General features: G+C 38.8%; 1 protein-coding gene across 3 annotated transcripts; it reads left to right on the top strand.

Moving 5' to 3' along the window:
* The first annotated feature begins 224 nt into the window (after positions 1 to 224).
* LOC127451030 (E3 ubiquitin-protein ligase RBBP6-like) lies at positions 225 to 18,853 on the top strand. 3 transcript variants are annotated; one of them, XM_051715507.1, is made up of 17 exons: positions 225 to 1,210; positions 2,636 to 2,735; positions 3,473 to 3,509; positions 8,128 to 8,166; positions 10,560 to 10,648; positions 10,727 to 10,823; positions 10,931 to 11,070; positions 11,254 to 11,426; positions 11,506 to 11,609; positions 11,727 to 12,073; positions 12,247 to 12,331; positions 13,600 to 13,660; positions 13,822 to 13,876; positions 13,963 to 14,334; positions 14,601 to 14,720; positions 14,826 to 16,676; positions 16,780 to 18,853. In XM_051715507.1, exons 1-17 carry the CDS (start codon positions 1,045 to 1,047, stop codon positions 18,233 to 18,235), a joined length of 5,292 nt encoding a protein of 1,763 aa, XP_051571467.1. In that variant the 5' UTR covers positions 225 to 1,044; the 3' UTR covers positions 18,236 to 18,853. The 3 variants fall into 3 exon arrangements, with proteins under 3 accessions (XP_051571467.1, XP_051571466.1, XP_051571468.1); XM_051715506.1 differs by having other exon boundaries at positions 10,928 to 11,070; XM_051715508.1 differs by lacking the exons at positions 8,128 to 8,166; positions 10,560 to 10,648; positions 10,727 to 10,823; ... (9 more) ...; positions 14,826 to 16,676; positions 16,780 to 18,853 and having other exon boundaries at positions 3,473 to 8,119.
* The last annotated feature ends 2,548 nt before the right edge of the window (positions 18,854 to 21,401 follow it).

Raw genomic sequence — 21,401 nt, 5'->3', positions numbered from 1 at the left:
TACATTTACTTAATTTAAGTTTGCATAGTTGTATTTGTCATGTATATTTCTGTTAAATTACCGTAGCAAAAAAAAAAAAAGAAAAAAAAAGTGAGTAGTAAAACTAAAGTAGTACCAAAGTTCTTAACCTCCTGCAATCGGTAGCCTTTGCGCATGCGCACTGTAAGCCCCTCCCTGTAACGTCTTTACTCTTTGCCCCTGCGTTTTCTGCGGAAACCCCTTGAATCACTGGACTGGTTAGACTGTTGTGAATGTACCCAGGACATTTAAACTGTTTCTGTAGTCGTCGGTGTGTTCTGGTCTTCAAGGCAGACAACGGAGTGACTGGAAAACTGCAGCAGTATTTTGAAAAGAGGAGAAATCTATTATTCGCCTTTTTTTTTTTTCTTTGTGTGCATTTTGTAACGTAGTGCTGTAGTCTTTTGTGTTTTTGTTAGTGACGGACGCCATTTTAGGTCGATCACACTAGCCACATTGTTTCAGGCCTTGCTTCCAGATACATCGCTTGGTGTTTTTGTTGTGATTTGGACTACATTGAACAAACATTTCGGAAGGAACTTTACGGACGCTGGCGCGACAGATTTGACGGGACTCGACACATTCACTCATATGGACATTGATTGATTGAACTCTTTATTTCTTGATCAGATTTGGACCTTACGAACTGCTAACGGCTAAGCGCCATTTAGGCCTGGGACATTGTGAAACAGAGGGAGAATTTCTCGCTTCTGCCGGGAAATGCCGTGGACAATAAGTCGCTTTCGTCATTAAGAATACGTATTGCATTTTATCACAATCTCTTTGAACAATTGATATTTTCAATTCGCAGCTATTCACTTTTCCGTGAAGCGCAACCCCTGAAGGGCTCCATTTAGTGGTGCCTCTGCATTAAAAATGGTTAAGCTGATGAGCAAACATGGCTGTTATTCTTAAATTGTTAAGCTGATAAACTTACATTTTGAGTAAGGGTGATCGCTGGGCTTTGCCCATTGTAGTTGACTTTGTTTGTTTGTGGTGGTGTTTGACCACAAGGATTGTGTAAACATGTCTTGTGTCCATTACAAGTTTTCTTCTAAACTGAACTACGACACTGTCACCTTCGATGGCCTTCACATCACGCTCAGTGATTTGAAACGTCAAATCATGGGGCGAGAGAAGCTGAAGGCCGCGGACTGCGACCTGCAAATCACCAACGCGCAAACCAACGAGGGTAAGTTAAACTGTAGTTGTTTAAGACATTGATCGCCTATTGAGGCTAAATGACTGACTTGAAGGAAGCTAAAATAAAATGCACTTGGTCTGAAAGTGTACATATAGTTTATTCTTATAGAATCACATACTGTAGAGTTTATTAATATGGAAACCTCAAAGCTAACGTTGGCTAACAAAGATACCGGCAATCAGGCCAAATCCGGACAGCCGCCGAGGTCGTAATTACTACTAAGCCATCGACTTTTTTTTATTTCATTAAGTTTGCCTGTCAATAGCGCATTTTCTGCTTATTATTTAACCCGGTACTCGTAAGTGGACGTCTACATTTGTGTGCGCGTGCTTCAAAGGTGCACTTTTTTGTCCTTATTAAAAGCTCAACTCCTTAAAATGAATAGGAATTTAGAAATTTGCATAAAACCAGTCATATCAGTAACCTTATAAAAGCTGTTTTATTCTACATGGAGAGGGTCCCCTCATGGGGGCTGCCATGTTGGGATCACATGACCAGCCGAATTCTACTCCCTAGCTGTGTCTCCTTTGGAAGGCTGCATGCTAGGTAGGACGCGTCCTTTGAAGGCTGCAGTATACTGCAGGTGTCCTTCTTTAAACGAGACGGCCTTCTTAGGGGAAACGGAACGTAACATGGTTGCTATGACAGCACGCCACTCTACGAGCGCTTCGAGTGAGATGGTAACAAAGTCCCTCTGGAAAGGAATGTATGAGGTACATTTTAGGAGAGTTATGATGTAAAGAGAAAAGAAAATAGATTTTACAGGTGTACTTTTAGTCTAATACTTTATAAATTGATTTAATTATACATATTATATACTTTGCACCCATCTACTGAGGCACTTCAACTTGGGTCATATATAATATCATATTTACGGGCAAATTGGCGTCTTTTTTTTTTTTTTTTTTAAGACATTTCCGTTAACCCAAAGTATTGTGGGTTGTGAGTGCCCACGAAGGAAACACCTCATGTATCCTCCGAATTCCCTTGAAAGGTCGCATTCGAAGGCTGCATTTGAAGTGTCCGACTCGCTTTTCTGAAACGAGACAGCCTCGATGACGTATGCGGCCGACAATTGCGACCTCCGGAGGACGCAGCCTTCCAAACGAGACACAGCCCCTGTTGAACGCGTCCACTCGTGGGTTAAATTATTAATGGCTGTCTGTGTAAAGTGAATTTCTAAAATTGCATCGGTCACTGATAATTGTTGCTTTTGAATGAGGCTGCATCCATGCCACTAAGTGTCACTGTAAGTTTAATATGACTCATTGACCAGCACAACATTATGAAAAAAACTGAGGGCGCCTTTAACGCTAAAGGTTACTCCCATTATAAAGAATGGATCGTGAAAAAAATGTCTGTTTTGCAATCCATGTTGATTGAAGGTCTTATCATTCCTGTCTTTGTTTACAGAATACACTGATGATGGAGCCCTCATCCCCAAAAACTCGTCTGTCATCATCAGACGAATCCCTATTGGGGGGGTCAAGTCCACAAGCAAAACATTTGTCATGTAAGTGACATGAATAACATTTTAGTGCTGTTAACATCTGTTGGCTTTTTATATTATTGCATTGTGTTGTGTAGTCCCCAAAACAGCCACCCTGTTGCCTTCATTTCTGAGTTGAATTAAAGTGTTAGATTGCCCCAAAATTCGAATTGTCGACATATACTCCCCTCATATCGTTCAAAACCCATAAAGGTCTCGTATCTTTTTCGAACATTTGTATAAATTGAATTTAACATTTCCAAGATGCGCACAAGCCTGTGGATGTCAAACTTTCTTCACTGCGCTGGGTTTGAATATGTGTGTGGGCAAATGAGTTCTGAGAGCTACAGCAGAGAAGGCAATGTCATCAGATTCAAGTTGCTGGTAATGATTTGGTCTCGCCTTTTTGGAGATTTTTTTTGTTTTCAGCTGGAAAAACTCCGTCGTGCAGTTTTGGATGGGCGTGAGAATAAGTGAATTATGACAATTTTCCTTTGTGTAAACTGGATTTAATATAAGGGGACATTAGCCTCATTGTTATGGTAATGCATTGTTCTTAGTAGACAGGAAAAAAAAAAAAGTATTTTGTATTTCTTTGAGACCTAGCACAGTGAAATTGCCAACCCCAGAGTGAAATGTACATCAATTAAGAGAAAAATTAAAGCATGGTTTTCACTTTGTAAATGGAGACTCTTCAGTCTGTCATTGGATGAAGTCATATTAACTGAAAGTTAACCTCTGATTTGTTGTTTGTTTTGCAGTGATCGATCTGAACCATCAAGTGGATCTTCAAAAGCAGTATGTAAAAACACCTCATTTCCTTGTCTCATTACACAGTGCTTTGTCTTGAAATAATTTAGGGAACTTTTCATGCTCCTCAATGTTGTCTTTGAAACCTGTTTGAAGATGACAATGTGTGTTGAGCTGAATGTTTATATTGTGTGATTCACTAAAGTTGTTGCATTGATTCTCATGTTTTTTATGCAATTTCCTATGTGTACAGAATTCTGTGCGCATGCTAATACAGTGTTTCACATTGAACAAGTCTTCTAAAAAATAAATTCTGTTGTACAGTGTAGTGTAAGCTCTTATTGATTTACATAATTCTTGAACATGTTTAATGTTCAGTTTGTTTGTCCTTAAAGTGACACATCTGTAAAAAGCTGTCTGTTGTTTTTTTTTTTTTTTTTTGAAATAAAAAATGCATTGTGGTATTTACTTAATTTCACCTTGTATCTCACAGCCTCAATGTCTGACTTCCTATGTTTACCCTTTCTATAGGGTACAGTATAACAGTCACATGGATTTCTAAGTGTGTGTGTGTGAGAGAGAGAGTGAGAATAATATTGGTACTTCAAACATTTGTAGACTCGTTTTTTTTTTTCTTTTTTTTTTTTTTTTAGGAAACTGGCTCTCTGTCTTGCCTTCTAAGCAACTTTAATAATTTGTTTTCTTGTTTGTTTGAAAATAAGTTTCAGTAGCAAGTCTTAATTTTGTTTCTCTGCTGTAGTTAAAATGGTGCACTAAATCGAGTCCACCTGGAATGCTCATTTGAAATTTTAATATCCATTTATTTCAATTAAATTTGTAGTTTGTTTAAAGAGCAGTTTGTTGCTGAATCAGTGCTTCTTGGCCTATATGGACATGCTGACAATTGCAAATATGCACGTTTTCAAGGCAAGTCACAGGGTGAGGGATTCACTGGACTATTTATCTTCAGGAGTTTAGACTCATAAAGATGTCTATTTGGAAATTACATCATCCTCTTGAACTACTTTGTGAAAGCAACAGCTGAATTGTGAGTGTTATCACCTTGTGGACCTACTAATTAGTGCAAATAATGCCTAGCGCATACTGCACGTTCAGGGTTAGAAAATCAGGGCACAAGTGTTCAGTGCTCGAGCACTCTGCTGATGACTAAATTTACATCACATGTCCACGCCCTGTTTATCTAAATGTGCCGAATTACATATATTTTTTTTTTTTATAGTTTGTAGCAGAAAGATGGATTTGTTTGGCAAGTGCTTGATAGCAAGTATACATGGTATTACAAAATGGATAGTTTGAAACCTGAATTTTGATGAGCTGCATTCAAAGCCACTGTAAAATACTCAAGCACGCATATGTTGTCACACATTTAAGCAATAAGGCATGAGAAACCGCTCAATATTTTGAATATAGTAACGGCTGAAGGGCGTTGTCAGGAGCAATACAAAGTGGAATGCCTGCAATCTCGTTAGCTGTGACTTTATTTACAAGATGGCACAGCCTCAAGTGCCCTATAGAGCTGTTCAGCCGTGATGTCAATTTTTTGGCGAATGCTATTGCTTTTCTTAATGGAGATTTGAGTAAAATAAGGTCTGTGGTAAACATTACTTGAAGATATTTGGAAGTTTTGTCCTGCAACTTAAATTACACACAGTCACACCCAAAAAAATTATGGATGACCCTAATGAGGACAGATGCCACAAGCATGTGAGTGAACATGCCTGATGAAACAGAAAACCATAGTAGTTCTTATGTAGCAACTTGTTAGTAACATACTTTTTAGAAAAAAAACATGGCGTCTTCAGAATGCACGTTTGGAGTATGATTGTGTGTGATTTATGTTGTAAAACAAAATGTCCATATGTCAATGTTTACCACAGCCCTTATTTTACTCATAAATCTTAAACTGCTTTTACCCATGGATCAAAAATGCTAATTCTCTTCAGCATTTTTGGACCACAACCTGAACAGCTCTATTGTATATATAAAAACACTTACCACATACTAAAAATATTAAGAGAACAGATGTTTATTAAATGTAATTTTTTAAAATAAAACCTTTAAATGCCATCCTTCGGTTAGATTTATGTTACGTACATGACCATAGATTCTAACTTGTAATGAAGAGTTCCCAGAAGATGTGACTGCTGCCTGCAAGTTGTAAAGCTCTGACTTGACAGTCGTGACATCATATAAAAAGAACCAGTTTGGCAGCGGGCCTCAACATTTAAAGGTAGTGAATGCATATTTCAGTTTTTTCATTTAATTATTAGTAGTAGTAGCTCTGTGAAGATGTGTGTGTGTGTGTGTGTGTGTGAGTGAGTGAGTGAGTGAATAAAGCATGGCTATTGACCAGTAAGCATCCAGGACCGGAACGATCCATTTTATTATTTGGATTAAAGGTGCTTTAAGTGATTTTAGCCTTTTTTGGAGCTTCCGCCAGACAGCCGTTTATTAGCCTCGCCCCCTCTTTCTAAAACACTGTACTCTAACAGGGATTCAAACTACTCACCTTTCAGCTAGTCACCTTTTCTGAAGCTAATTTGCCCAGCTTGTTTGGTAAAATTGTCTAAATTTTCCTTATTGAAATCACTTTAAATGGTTACTTTAAGCTTAAAAAGCTTTAACTGCAACAAATCAACTGGAAATATACATCTTGAACACCTGCTATGACTTTGTCACCTTTTTCACCTCTCATAAGTTTATATCTCTGCTCCAAAGACACGCTCACACACAGACAGGCCAAGTCCGGAATGGAATACTACCATACTACTCTTACTAGCAGGAGTAGTATTGGTAGTATTCCATTCCAAACTCAGCAACACACTTGGAGACCGTTGTATTAGAGCAGATGGAGGGCGAGGGGCACCCTGAGCGTTTTGCAGGAGCAGGACATCGTACCGGCACTTACACAAGCATATATGGGCTGCTACCCTGTGTAAGCGCACAATGATTGAGAAGCAGAAAGTATTCTGATTGGCTAAAAAAACGATCAGAACTCGGCCTGCGGATATCTTTATCACCATTGTTTACTGAGCCTAGGACTGTTACAGAGAGAGAGGTGTGATATTTCATGGTACCTATTTCAATTATATCTGACCGGTAACAAGACCGTTTTCTGTATGTAATTTAATGGAGAAAAAAAAAATCACTTACTGCACTTTTAATGTTGCTAGGAAACTCTAAACCGCCTACAGTTAAGCTAATGAACTATACTAATTGAAAGAATAGTGTATTCTGAATATTATTTAGCAAATTATTAAACATTGATGTCATTGCTGTTGCCACTTTGTGTTATGCCCAAGAACACCCCTTTACTGTGGTAAAATTTCTAAACGTTCTGCCTCTCATCGCTTTATTTCATAAGTTAAAAGCTGGACACAGATGGGAAGAATGTGCACATTTTTGTGAAATTCCACACTAACTGTTGAGTAAACTCAATAGCATTTGATATCGCTGTAAGTGTATCTCTGATCCCTTTTGTGACTTGGATTTTTGTTTATCTAATAACCATACATCTTGGTCATCCATAAGGAATATTGTATAATGGGTGCAAGTTTTGTTCTAATTTATTGGTATCCGTAAAAATTAGCTATCAGTGACAAGCAATTTTTTGAACCTTTGTAATTACCAATTGTAGTTTCAGGGTTTATACATCCCTCTGTGTTGGGGGACAAATCAAAATTTTATTAAAATTGCATTTGTGAAGTGGCCTTGTAATCTTTGTTCTAACAAGGCTAAACTGCCATTTTTTTACCCACTTTTTAAATTTGATATTGTACTTGAATGATACCACAGAAATGTGCTTAAATGCGTATTGGATTTTTATGGCTGTTTTGTATTTGTTTTCCATATTTGTTGTCCAATTCTTTTGTAATATATGCAAAGAAGTCACTGGGTCCTTTAATATGTGACAGGCTGAACGTACACTGTTTTACTATAATGTTTACTATAATAATATATTTACTATAACTGTTTACTTTTATAACTATTTTTGTTAATATGCGATTGCCTCTCTCCAATGTGCTTTTGATTCTGAAACCAAAACTACCTAGAAAAGCAGTGAGTGACTGATTGTGAGGCACGTTATAGGACAAATTCACTAACACAAGAATACTCCCATTTCAGTGAACAGTTTTAAATATTTCATAAATGGCCTGTTGTACAATTTTAAGTTACATTTTGCTTTATGAATACATTGCTTTACTATATGATTACTGCAAGGATTTACAATAAAACTAGTTTAATTCCTTAATCTTTCTCAAGGCCCTGTGTTTTCACTTTCCATAGGGTTTTTGATGAGCTATGTATTTCCCAGATAAGTGATTGGATTATGTTAAACTCAAAAGTATTCTGAGCTTTATTTGTTGGTATTAGAGTGGATCAAAGCTCTAAAGTATTTATTAATTGGTAATAACCTTAGTTTTAGAAAATATTTAAAATCCAATAAACATTGGTGTTTGTGTCTCTGTGCATTTACATTTTCAGGTATCTCCATTTTTTTATATTGTAATTGGCTGTAAATATACTTGTAAGATTGTTAACTTTTAATTTGTCCAGTTTCTCTCAATTGGGCATGATAGAGTTGTGCCTTGTCATAGTGGTGAACCCCTCTTTGTTTTAATGTCTTTTTTTTCCCCAATGACAGATTGATGATTCTTCCATTTCACTGGCCCTGCTTTCAAAGGTATTTTCACTTCTAAAAACCCTTAATACACTTCACTCTATGTATTCAACTGTATTTTGATTTGGCAAGCTGTAGACAAGTATACAATGAATTTATTTTCGGATGTCAAAGTCTTGTGGGTTGTCATGTCCAACTCGTGTTTATGTAAGCACTGATTTTTATAGTAAAGATGGTTGTGTAGTACTCAAAGTAGTTTGTATTTTATTTGATGTGTTATGTTGTAGACTACCTAGAAAATTAAACACTGTTGACTAGCAAAATTGATACTGATCATTTAGCTTTTTGAATAATGAGAGTGCAAATCTGTAATAACTAAATATTTAGAACATTTTAATTTTAAATTAGTGGATGAAATGAATTATTGCTGAAATGTGCTTGTGTTTGTATAAATGTTCTGATACTTGTGTGAAAGCCTGGTCCTGTAATGAGTGAGCTTAGTGCCTTTAACAGTTTGGAGGGGAGTACGGTACAAGCACAGTAAGTGTAATTGTGGTTGTGGGGGGGTTACTGAAAAGTAAAATGGTCTGGAATTCATCTTTTGTGTTCTCAGTTTTTCTCACATTGAAGATCAAAGCCTGTGGATCATGCAGACCTTTTCTCCTCTCACCTCCATTTTTTTGTCTTGGCTCTCCATTTTGTGATTTTTCTGGGTTTTATATATATATATATATATATATATATATATATATATATATAATGTATTAGTTGTGCTCAGAAGTTTGCATACCCTGGCAGAAATTTTGGCATTGATTTTGAAAATGACTGATCATGCAAATAAAACTACACATAGTTGTTTGGCTCCTTTTTAAATCATAATGATTACAGAAATCACCCAAATGGCCCTGATCAAAAGTTTACATACCCTTGAATGTTTGGCCTTGTTACAGACACACAAGGTGACACACAGGTTTAAATGGCAATTAAAGGTTAATTTCCCACACCTGTGGCTTTTTAAATTGCAATTAGTGTCTGTGTATAAATAGTCAATGAGTTTGTTAGCTCTCACATGGATGCACTGAGCAGGCCAGATACTGAGCCATGGGGAGCAGGAAAGAGCTGTCAAAAGACCTGCGTAACAGGGTAATGGAAGTTTATAAAGATGGAAAAGGAAACAACCCTCCTTGAAACAACCACACCCTCTTTTTCCAGAGCAGCCTGTATTTCTCCTGAGGTTACCTGTGGTAAATCTTTCTTGGTCTACCTGACCTTGGCTTGGTATCAAGAGATCCCTGAATTTTCCACTTCTTAATAAGTGATTGAACAGTACTGACTGGCATTTTTAAGGCTTTGGATATCTTTTTATATCCTTTTCCATCTAAAGTTCCATTACCTTGTTACGCAGGTCTTTTGACAGTTCATGTCACTGAACTGTCCCCATGGCTCAGTTATCTAGCCTGCTCAGTGCATCCACGTGAGAGCTAACAAACTCATTGACTATTTATACACAGACACTAATTGCAATTTTAAAAGCCACAGGTGTGGGAAATTAACCTTTAATTGCCATTTAAACCTGTGTGTGTCACCTTGTGTGTTTGTAACAAGGCCAAACATTCAAGAGTATGATCAGGGCCATTTGGGTTATTTCTGTTATTATGATTTAAAAAGGAGCCAAACAACTATGTGATAATAAATGGCTATATGATCACTATCCTTAAAAGACAGTTTTTTTTTTTTTTTTTCATGATCAGTCCTATTTTCAAAATCAATGCCAAAATCTCACAATTTCTGCCAGGGAATGCAAACTTTTGAGCACAACTGTATATGTTTTTATTTTTTTAGCAACATGTACAATATTATCACAACACTTTATTTTCCCTGGACTTTAAAGTTCACAGCAAAAATTTTATTTTATTTTTATATAACAAATTATCATTGCTTTTTTCTTGCAGTGCAGTTGCAAATTTGAATTTCAAGTTGATGCCCTGATCACGTCATACCATTTTAAATTGGAATTGTGTCAGTGTCTTTTACTATGACTGCAATTTTATAAGGAGCTCCAGAAAACAAAATCGTATTCTTTCATGTGTGTGTGCATTAGTGTGTAAACCTGTTGTTCTGACTCGTGCCAAAAAAAGGCATGTTTTCCAATAAAACCATGGATATGGGGGGGACTTGTAGATCCTGGGATATTCTAGATGGGGATAAGAATCTCAAGACTCAGTTTTTTAAATGAATTTATTCGTTCTCTTGCTAATGTTAATTGTACATAGCATAATGCCACTTTGTTCTTGAAGCTTTTTCAAGGCCTGTTACTCCTCATCAGTCACTTTAGTTTGAAAGAGAAATCACACACTGATAGAGGCAAGCGCAACTTCTTACAGGACAAGGTTTCAATGAATCTATTGAACATACCAACATTGACTTTACTTGTGAAAACATTGCCTGTTAAACAGACAGCCAATCTTGCTGAAACAAATGCATCAGAGGAAGACAAAATAAAAGCAATGATGTCTCAGTCCAACCATGACTATGATCCGATTCAGTAAGTAAAGAATTTAAGATACTGACAACATTTTAAATTGCTCTTGCATTAATTCTAACATGAATCTTAATTCATCAGCTATGCAAAGAAGCTTGTTGGTCCACCCCCACCAAACTACACGTGTTTTCGTTGTGGAAAAACTGGACATTACATCCGAAACTGTCCAACAAATGGGGTAATTTGGTTTTCGTTACTAGAGCTTCTTTAAAATCTGTTGTGAACTTGACACGCACTTAAGTCAGAGAAGAAATGTAACCTTGAATATCAACCATGCGTTAGCAGGATCGAAGTTTTGAAGCTCCTCAACGGATAAAGAAAAGCACAGGAATTCCTCGGAGTTTCATGGTGGAGGTAGATGATCCAAACAGAAAGGGAGTCATGCTGACCAACAGTGGCGCATATGCCATTCCCACTATTGATGCGTGAGTATACCTGGCCTTGCTGAAGGTTGTGTTGGAGAAAAAGTTTAGCTTTTTTTTTTATTATTATTATTATTATTATTCTACTTAATGCAACAAAACAAAAATCAGATTATCAGAGTAGTGGCCTTACCATGTATAAACAATGTCCCATCTTGTTGAGCATATTGTGCTTGCTTTGTTTAGTGAGGCTTATGCTATTGGGAAGAAAGAGAAGCCACCTTTCTTGCCGCAGAATCAGTCTTCATCCTCAGAGGAAGAAGATCCTGTGCCTGATGAGCTGCTGTGTCTGATCTGCAAGGATCTTATGACTGATGCTGTGGTTATCCCCTGCTGTGGAAATAGCTACTGTGATGAGTGTGAGTGTCTGCTCAAGCAAAATTTTTTTAAAAAAAGTCTCTTTGAACTTTAAAAGCTTACAAAAAATTTTGGACACAGGTATTCGTACATGTTTGCTGGAGTCTGAAGAACACGTTTGCCCCACCTGCAAACAGTCGGATGTATCTCCCGATGCTTTGATAGCAAACAAGTTTTTGCGCCAAGTAAGAAAACCTTCCTTTTAATAATCTTACCCATTTATTTTTTCTTTGTTTCTTCTGTGTATTCCCTTGTTACCTAATAGAAGGGTTTTAAAGACTTATGATTCATTCCAACTCTAGGCAGTGAATAATTTTAGGAATGAAACTGGATACACCAAGAGGATTCGCAAAGCTACTGCTGCTCAAGTTACTGTACAAGGAGCCCAAGCGCAGGCTCCTGTGCAGCGGCCTCCTCTGAGGCTGGCTACTTCGCGCCAACAGGACCCTCTAATGGCCAATGTTCCGAGCTCAACAGCTGCTAGCACTCCTCCCCAAAGCACGCTGGCTGCTGCCTCGTCTCCTGCTAGTACTCACCAGCCTTCCAGCACCCCACCTTCTACCAGCAGCTGTAACGTGCAAAGTAGTAGCACACCTGCAGTGAACTCTCCTCAGCGCTCTACAAAGCAGGATGACCTGCCATTGTCCAAGTAAATAATTTTCCAGCACTTCAGAGGATCCACTGATTGTATAGAGCATGAGCTACTTGCTGTAATATTGCCTTGGCAATCTCGGTAGAGCCCTTTACTGTTGTTACTATTGCGTAAGTTGTAGGATTTTACTACTATTTTTTTTATTTTTTTATTGTGTGTGATTTTTGAAGGGAGGAACCTGCATCTGAGGTCCCCGCACCTTCTGTTGTGCCTTCATCAGAGACCTTTGTGCCAACGACTTCTGCTGGTCCAAAGGTATTTAATATTTAGAGGATACTTACAGTTAATCAGTCCCTCCAGGATCTTGCGATTGCAAGAATTCTGGCAAATTCAACCGATCTCTGCATTAATTGCGGTAGCTTGCAATTTTTTTTTAATATAATTTCCGCAGATATTCTGCAAAAAAAAAAAAAAACATAAATCTGAGGGAATCCCCTTCACTTTCCTTCATGTTTTACAGCGGCAAAACAAATGGTACAAAAGCTTGAAGCTGTCGCAACATATCCAAATGCACAGCTGCAGTTGTATCATCTCCATAGTAACAGTGAAAGCGTCTCTGTCTCGTCTTCTCCACGTTGTGCGTGCACTATCAAAATCCTTCCAAAACTTTAACGGGACTGCAGACAGCACGCATGCATCACAGCTAGCATTTAATCTAAACCCTGAGTGCTGCGAATGAGACACAAAAACCCGCGAATATACAAAGAATCCCTAACATTCACTTAAAATACCCATTAGTTGTGTAGTAAAATGTGATTAGAATTTGAAGTGCTTAATATAGGCTACGAATCTGAAAATAGCAATATGCTCATATGATGATAAATATTCATACATGTTTTTTACTGATATAAAAAAGGTCACATATATAGATATATGCAACATATATTTCAAAATATGACAATTACAATTTTTATTACATTTTTTCAATACATTTGTGGAATTAAAATGTGTACATAAATGCTCAAATATATGAACTATAATTGTATTTGTTTGTAAATGGCCATATATCAGATTTCAATATTAGACAATGTAATAATTGCAACAGGACTTATTATTGAATCCTCATTTGTTTTTAGTTTACAGATTTATTGCACATCTATTTTAAACTTACAGAAGTTCTCTTGCATTGTCTGAGGCAGAAAATCTTTTCCAATACACACAGGTTTCACCTAAATGTATGGCATTTTGTTTCTTGTTTTTTGCTTGCTAACTGCATATCCAGTTATTGTGCACTAAAATATTTACATGTAATTGAATTTACAATTTAATTAACACAATTGCAGAGGTATATAATGATGATTTGTGAGTTTTTATTGCAAAACAACCAAAAAAATTGGCTCAAATTGCATTGCAATTTGAGAAAAGCCACAACAAATTCAGTCATTTTTGGGCCGCAAAAATCAGAAAAAAGTGCCGAGAAATCCTGGTGGGACTGGTTAATGGAGATTAGAACATAGACTAAATTAATTTATAGTGCTTCAGTGAATGCAGATTAGTGATTTTCTTTTATTTGTTATGCATAGGGGTTCCATGTCTCTGTAATTGGACAGCCTAATATGCCTCCACATCTCATGCAAAGACAAGGTAAGATAATCTGAGCACAGCTAACACAGTAATTATTATTTATTTATTTTTTGTCTGTAGACATAAATCCTGGCTACCTCTGTATAAAAAAAAATATAAAAATAAAAAAAATATTTACATTATTATTATTATTATATAATTTTTTTTTTTTTCTCTTTTAGGACCGCCAAGGGCTAGTGGACCACGGTCAACTGGGAGCCGCCCTCCATGGGATCCGTAAGTGTCTCAGCGTGTTCTCTAATAACATTTCAGTCAGATAAAAAAAAGAAGAATGCCTGACTCCAGTTTTCCAATCTTGCCAGGTCCTCAAGTAGAGGGAGACCTCCTAGTGAGCGACCACCAAGGACACAGCAACCTCCACCAGTGCAAAACCTTCCCCCTGTAGTCCCCCCAGTGTTCGTGCCTCCTCTCTTTCCACCTCCACCACACCCAATGCCTCAGCCACCAGGTGTTGTTCCTCAGCAATATCCCATGCAGTATCCTCCAGGACCACAGCCTCCACCTCCCTACAACATTCCACCGCCTGTCTTTCCACCAGTCCCACCTAATGTGCAGGCTCCGTGGGTAGCTCCTGGCACCCAGCCACCTGTAGCCAACCCTATCTCCAATATGCCAACAGCATCTTTTCTGTCCAAGGAGGAATTTTACAGGCAGCAGCGCAGACTGAAGGAAGAGTTAGTAGTTTGCTTTTTATTGGTGAATTATTATGTTGGGCTTATTTGGCGAAAGGCTCACTTTGCTGACTTTTCTTACATTTGGCAACATATTTTAACAAGTTGGTGATTTGCATTTTAGCATCAAAATTAATTTGTCTTAAAATACATTCTGAATTGTATAGAATATCATTATTCTCTTTCACCCTCCAGGACTCATAATTGTGTAGTAATGAATTACCAAGTTTTAACTGCAATTTTATTTCATTCCTGTTTTTGATAAATAGTTCCCAGTGTCGATTCGTTACCAGGGAGAAGTCTAAACTTGAGGAGTTTACTAATGACTTTGCCAAAGAGCTTTTAGAGTACAGAAAGATGCAGAAGGACAGAAGGCGATCATACTCTAGGTAAGGAAATATCACAATTCTTTCAAGAGGTAGTTTTTTTAATGAAAATTTGGCATTACTAAAGCAGTCACAATTTCCACTTTTTTATTTTTTTTTTTTTTTAAGATCTAAATCTCCATACAGAGGCTCCTCCTACAGTGGCTCATCATATTCCTATTCCAAATCTCGCTCACGGTCCAGATCACCACGCTCCTACTCTCGGTCATTATCCCGATCTAGATCCCGTTCACGCTCTCGTTCTCGATCAAGATCCTACTCTCGCTCACCATACTCCCGCAGAGGCCGAGGTCGCAGCCGTAGCTATCGTTCCAGGTCACGCAGTCCAGCATTCCATCGCTCCCGCAGCAGATCGCCATCATATAGGGGCCGGGATGTGAGTGGGATGGGCAGTGGAGTCTATCGTTCCCGTTCCAGATCGCCAGTGTATAGGAATCACAGTCCCAGCAAGAAACTCCCACCACCTTCTAAAATGGAGGGTGAACGAAAATACACTGGCAGGTACAGAGAGCTGCCACCTTATGATGCTAAGGCTTATTATGGCCGCAACGTAGACCAGAGTGACCCCTACGAGAGAGAACAGTACCGAGAGTGGGAAAGAGAGTACAGGGAATGGTATGACAATTACCTCAAGAGCTACAGCAACCCACCCGGTGGTCACCCACGGAGCCGTGGTCCAAACAGCAGAGATCACTATACCCCTGAGCGTTTTGCCCCTCCTCGACCAAGAGACAACTCCCCCTACAGTAGGGGACATCGGGATGATTACCCACCACCTTCTCAAAGTCACGGTGTTCCTCCGAGAGGCCGCGTTTCCATGACATATCAAGAGAAGTGTGCTGAGAAGTATGGCCACCTCCACATCAACACTGGTGCTGGTAAAGGAATTAAAGACTCTTTGAAACCTCTTAAAGACAGAGAACATAGTGGCAGCACTGCTACAGACACAAAGACTATGAAACATAAGAAACATCGCAAAAAGAAGAGGGATGATGGTGAACCCTTCAGCCACTCTGACTCTATGGATGATTCCAGGAAAGAAGACTGCAAAGGAGACCCCATGATGATGAATTCAAGCCGTGATGATGCCACACCTGTCAGGGATGAACCCATGGACAGTGCTGCTGTGCCCTACAAAAGCGTCCCTGAAAAGGAGAAGAAAGAGAAGACTAAAAGCAAGACTGACAAAGTTAAACGAAAGTCTGAAAGCAGTGGACAGAAGGAAATTTCAGGGAAGGTGACAAAGCCTGCCAAAGAGGAGGTGGCAGATGCACTGCGTGAAAAGGTGGCTCCAATTGAACCAGCTATTAAGAGAGTCCAAGAAGAACCATCACACAAACCTGAAGCGACCAGACCTCAGTTCATTGAGTCTAAACTCATGCTCCCTCGCAAGCTGATGCAGTCTAGACCCATCAAACACCATCAAGAGCTGAAGTCAGTCAAAGATGAGCTTAAAGGCAAGAAAGAATTGGTGAAAGACCTAGCAAAGCTAGACAAAGTTCCTTCCAAAGATGGAAAGGTCAAGAAAGAGCTAGAGAAGCCTGTGAAAACTGAGAAAATTCCCACCAAGGCAGTTGACACCAAACATGATAAAAAGAAACGGAAAGATGACAAGCCATCTGTGAAAGACCTGGACATCCCCCCAGTCAAAGTAGCCAAAATGGAAGTTACTGGCAAGGTTAGAGGCTCTCCAAAACCTAAACCCAGGCTGGAGAGTGAAATTGCAGTTGAGGAGAAAGTGGTTATTCCATCCCTGATGGATATCAAGCCGGAACCTTTAAGAAAGATTAAAATTAACAGAGAAATCGGCAAGAGGATAATTGGGATTGAGCGCCCTATTTCAGCTGAAGATTCAGCTCATGCCACGGGAAAGGGCAGGTTGGATAAGTCAAGGGGAAAATTGAGGAGGAAGGTGCATACTCCAGATGGGTCGGGGTCCATGCTGGTCGATTACAACAGGTGAGATAATTCAAGTACTTAACAGATTCCTTTCTCTTATAATTTGTTACACAAAATAAAAACTCTGTACCATCAGCTTATTTATGTTTGTTGTGTTTGACAGCACCAGCTCCACAGGTGGAAGCCCCATCAAAAAGCATGAAGAGAAGCTAGACCTAAAGAAGACTGTGGTGAAGACCCTGGAGGAATACACCAATGACAGCTCCACCCCTGCTGAAGATGAAATTGTTATGATCCAAGTGCCCCGCTCCAAGTGGGAAAAAGAGGACTATGAATCTGAGGATGATGATTCTAAGGGAACCACTGGGACTCGCATTGTCAGCATGTCCAGCTCTGCTCCTGTGAGTGAGAACACTGCTCCAAAATCAACAAACAAGGAGTCTCCCCGTGCTGACAATGCCCCCTCTGCCTCCAAAGATTCTCAGGCAGATGTAAAACTTGCCAAGGACTCCACACCAGGTGATAAGGAGAAAGATATTGACAAGGAGAAAGACAAAGAGAGAGATCGAGACAGAGGAAAAGAAAGAGACCGCAGCACTACAGATTGTGAGGTAACGGATAAAAGGAAACCTAGTGTACCAAATCAGGAAAGAGAAAGAGGTAGTGACCATGGCAGTGAGCGGAGCTCCTCATCCCATTCCTCCAGGGACAGACTAGCTGACAGGTCTGAACCAAACTCTAGAAAGCCAGCTGGTAGGGATACAACGACGAGCCTCATCAACAGGAAACCAGACCACAGAGATGATGCAAGAGACCATCTAAGTAGTAGATCGAGAGATGAAAGAGGTCCTATCAGGAGGAATGCATCACTATCCCCACCCTCAAGGGTAAAGGACTTGCACACAGACTCTGTGAGAAAATGCCTGGAAGTTTCTCAGGAGTCTCAAAGCCCAATTAGGGATAAGAGAACATCATCCCAAAACACCTTAGAGCCCAAAAGAACAGGTCCAGAGGACCACAAGTCATTGTGTAAGGAGAGCCAGAGTTCTAGGCATTCTGATTTGCGTCCCACAAAGGACAGGGAGCACAGGACTCATACAGCTGCAAATCTAGAGCCTAGGGCTGATACAGAGAAAGGTGGCACACACGGTGACCACATCAAAATCCCAGCTGCGCGCTCCACACGACTGTCCTCGGATTTAGCACGGGAAACTGATGAGGCCGCGTTTGTCCCAGACTACAGCGAAAGTGAGAGTGAGACCTCTGACTTTGAGAGCAAAGTGGAGCAGAGAGGGCGAGAGAGGGACAGCAGTGGCAGCCAGAGTCCAAGCCCCTCTGGAAGCCACGGACATAGTAGCAGCCCTAGCTCCCCGGGCAGTCAGGACAGCAAAAAGAAGAAAAAGGACAAAAAGGAAAAGAAAGAGAGGAAGAAACACAAGAAGCACAAAAAACACAAAAAGCATAAGAAACACACAAGTAATGAATCTGAAGCAGAGCTCAAAGGACAAAAACACAAACATAAAAAAAAGAAGTCCAAAAAGAGCAAGGACAAAGATAAAGATGACAAGGAGAAAGATGAGAATGGGAAAGAGGAACATGGGACAAAAGTATCTGTTTAATTCATTACAGGTTGACCCTTTAACTTAATTTACTCATCTTAAAGAATTGAAAAATAAAAAATATTGTATTGCAGAAAGAAGGTTGTCTGTTTTAAGCATTGTTCAGCTTTCATTCTGTACTATTTTTTTTCGCCCATTGGTTAGTCATACTTTTTTGTTAGTTTGACCATGCTAACCTCTGCCACCAATGTAAGAGAATAGTTACATAAATGATTGAAGTGTAGTTGTTTTGGGTTCTGAACTTTCATTAATATTTTGGATCAGATTTAAAATCCTTGCAAAATCTTCTATTACAGTACATAGTTTTGTATTAAGGCCATTGTGGAGGAAGCACTTTAAAAATGTGAATGTGATTGCCCTTTTGTACCTCATCTCTTATATCTGGTGATGGAGAGAAAAATATCATTATGACAGTATAATAATATTGTTAATAAAGGCAACTGGATATTTGTGGCCAGACATTGGGGCTTACATATTGATTGCAAATTGTATGTTTTTGCACTGTGAATATTTCCTCTACATTATTCTGCTCCACCTTCACATGAGTAATTTAAATTATCTTATAAAATGGAAATATGTTTTGAGGGTAATAAACTTTTTTTTCTCAGAAAATATAAAGATTGTCTCCCATCTTGTGGTTATTGGAAGGTCTTGCCTTTAGTCATAAAGATTCCCAATATGTGACAGTCATGCACAGCCTGTAAATATCAGGGAAATTGGTAGTCACGGACATGAATAAAATCACAATAATGGAACTTTCTATATTGAATGTAATTTTGCATTTGGTTTTTTTTTTTTCCTCCATGTCTAAAATATTTAATTGGCTTGTTATTGCTGTTTGTGAGTGCTTGTGTAGATAAAAATTTGAAAGACACCATATAAACAGAGAACATTTTCACTGGATGATCATGCGCTACACTGATGGGTTTAGCCATTGCGCACCCTCTCTGTGTTTATATCAGTGCAAATAAGTAGAAAAAATGAAGGCCCATTTTTTTTGCAAGGGACCTCCCACACTAAACTCTTAGTATGAACCATATTTACTGTGGCAATTTGGAGAAAAATACGTTCAAAGTCCATACAAGGCTCAAAGACATTGGTATTTTTCTCAGATTTAGAGACCTGTAGAAAGGTGCATTAAATAGAACAAATTACGGCCCATTTCTTGCTAGGGACCTCCCACACTGATTGAACCCTCAATATAAAGCATATTTACTGTCATTTTTGAGTGACTTGCATCCAATTTCACCAAAATGTGCAAATATGTTGTGATTTTTCTCACATTCAGAGACCTGTAGAAAAGTGAATTTAAATAATTCGAAAAAATGAATGCCTGTTTCTTACAAGTGACCTCCCACACTATATACACTCTAAATATGCTGTCTGTCCGAGGATGAAGTCTTCTTACCTGCTAGAAGCCAAAATCAAGGAGGAATGAGTGTTACAATAGTGCATAATAACAATGAATGTTCTAGAATGCTAATATTGTATGTCTTTGTGTTACTGTATGGTAATAAAGTGCAAGAAGAAAATTACAATAATGTGCGCACCCTTTCAACCAAAATTAGACTTGCATTTAATCCATGCACAAACATTATGGAAATTCTGTTATTTTTATGGAATGCATAAACTAAGCTTCAAACTGGGGTTCTTATAGACTAAATGTTGATATCATGTACACTGAAAAAGTCATGTATGTATGCACTTTTCAAATTGTCCGATTGCACAGTTATTTCCCTTCAAAGCCGACTGACAGGTAGAACTTTCACCCTACACTCAAAATATATTTTAGCATATATACAGTTGAAGTTAGAAATTTACATACACTTAGGTTGAAGTCATTAAAACTCATTTAACCATTCCACAGATTTAATATCAGCAAACTATAGTTTTGGCAAGTCGTTTAGGACATCTACTTTGTGCATGACACAAGTCATTTTTCCAACAAATGTTTACAGACAGATTGTTTAACTTTTAATGGACTATAATCACAATTCCAGTGGGTCAGAAGTGTACATACACTAAGTGAACTGTGCATTTATGCAGCTTGGAAAGTTCCAGAAAATTATATCAAGCCTTTAGACAATTAGCTTCTGATAGGAGGTGTACCTGTGGATGTATTTTAAGGCCTACCCTCAAACTCAGTGCCTCTTTGCTTGACATCATGGGGAAATAAAAAAAATAAGCCAAGACCTCACAAAAATGTTTTTGGATCTCCACAAGTCTGGTTCATCCTTGGGAGCAATTTACAAATGCCTGAAGGAACCACATTCATCTGTACTAACAATAGTACACAAGTATAAACACCATGGGACCATGCAGCCATTATACCGCTCAGGAAGGAGACGCATTCTGTCTCCTAGAGATGAACGTAGTTTGGTGCGAAATGTGCAAATTAATCCCAGAACAACAGCAAAGGACCTTGTGAAGATGCTGGAGGAAACAGGTAGAAAAGTATCTATATGCACAGTAAAACGAGTCCTATATCAACTCAACCTGAAAGGCTGCTCAGCAAGGAAGAAGCCACTGTTCCAAAACCACCATAAAAACCACACTACAGATTGCAAGTGCACATGGGGACAAAGATCTTACTTTTTGGAGAAATGTCCTCTGGTCTGATGAAACAAAAATTTAACTGTTTGGCCATAATGACCATTGTTATGTTTGGAGGAAAAAAGGTGAGGCTTGCAAGCTGAAGAACACCATCCCAACCGTGATGCATGGGGGTGGCAGCATCATGTTATGGGGGTGCTTTGCTGCAGGAAGGACTGGTGCACTTCACAAAATAGATGGCATCATGATGAAGGAAAATATGTGGATATATTGAAGCAACATCTCAAGACATCAACCAGGAAGTTAAAGCTTGGTTGCAAATGGGTTTTCCAAATGGACAATGACCCCAAGCATACCTCCAAAGTTGTGGCAAAATGGCTTAAGGACAACAAAGTCAAGGTATTGGAGTGGCCATCACAAAGCCCTGACCTCAATCTGATAGAAAATTTGTGGGCAGAACTGAAAAAGTGTGTGCGAGCAAGGAGGCCTACAAACCTGACTCAGTTACACCAGTTCTGTCTGGAGGAATGGGCCAAAATTCCATCAACTTATTGTGAGAAGCTTGTGGGAGGCTACCCAAAATGTTTGACCCAAGTTTAACAATTTAAAGACA

The sequence above is a fragment of the Myxocyprinus asiaticus genome, chromosome 13 (assembly GCF_019703515.2).
Source record: "Myxocyprinus asiaticus isolate MX2 ecotype Aquarium Trade chromosome 13, UBuf_Myxa_2, whole genome shotgun sequence".
Classification (NCBI taxonomy): Eukaryota; Metazoa; Chordata; class Actinopteri; order Cypriniformes; family Catostomidae; genus Myxocyprinus; species Myxocyprinus asiaticus.
This window is presented reverse-complemented; position numbering and strand designations above follow the sequence as displayed.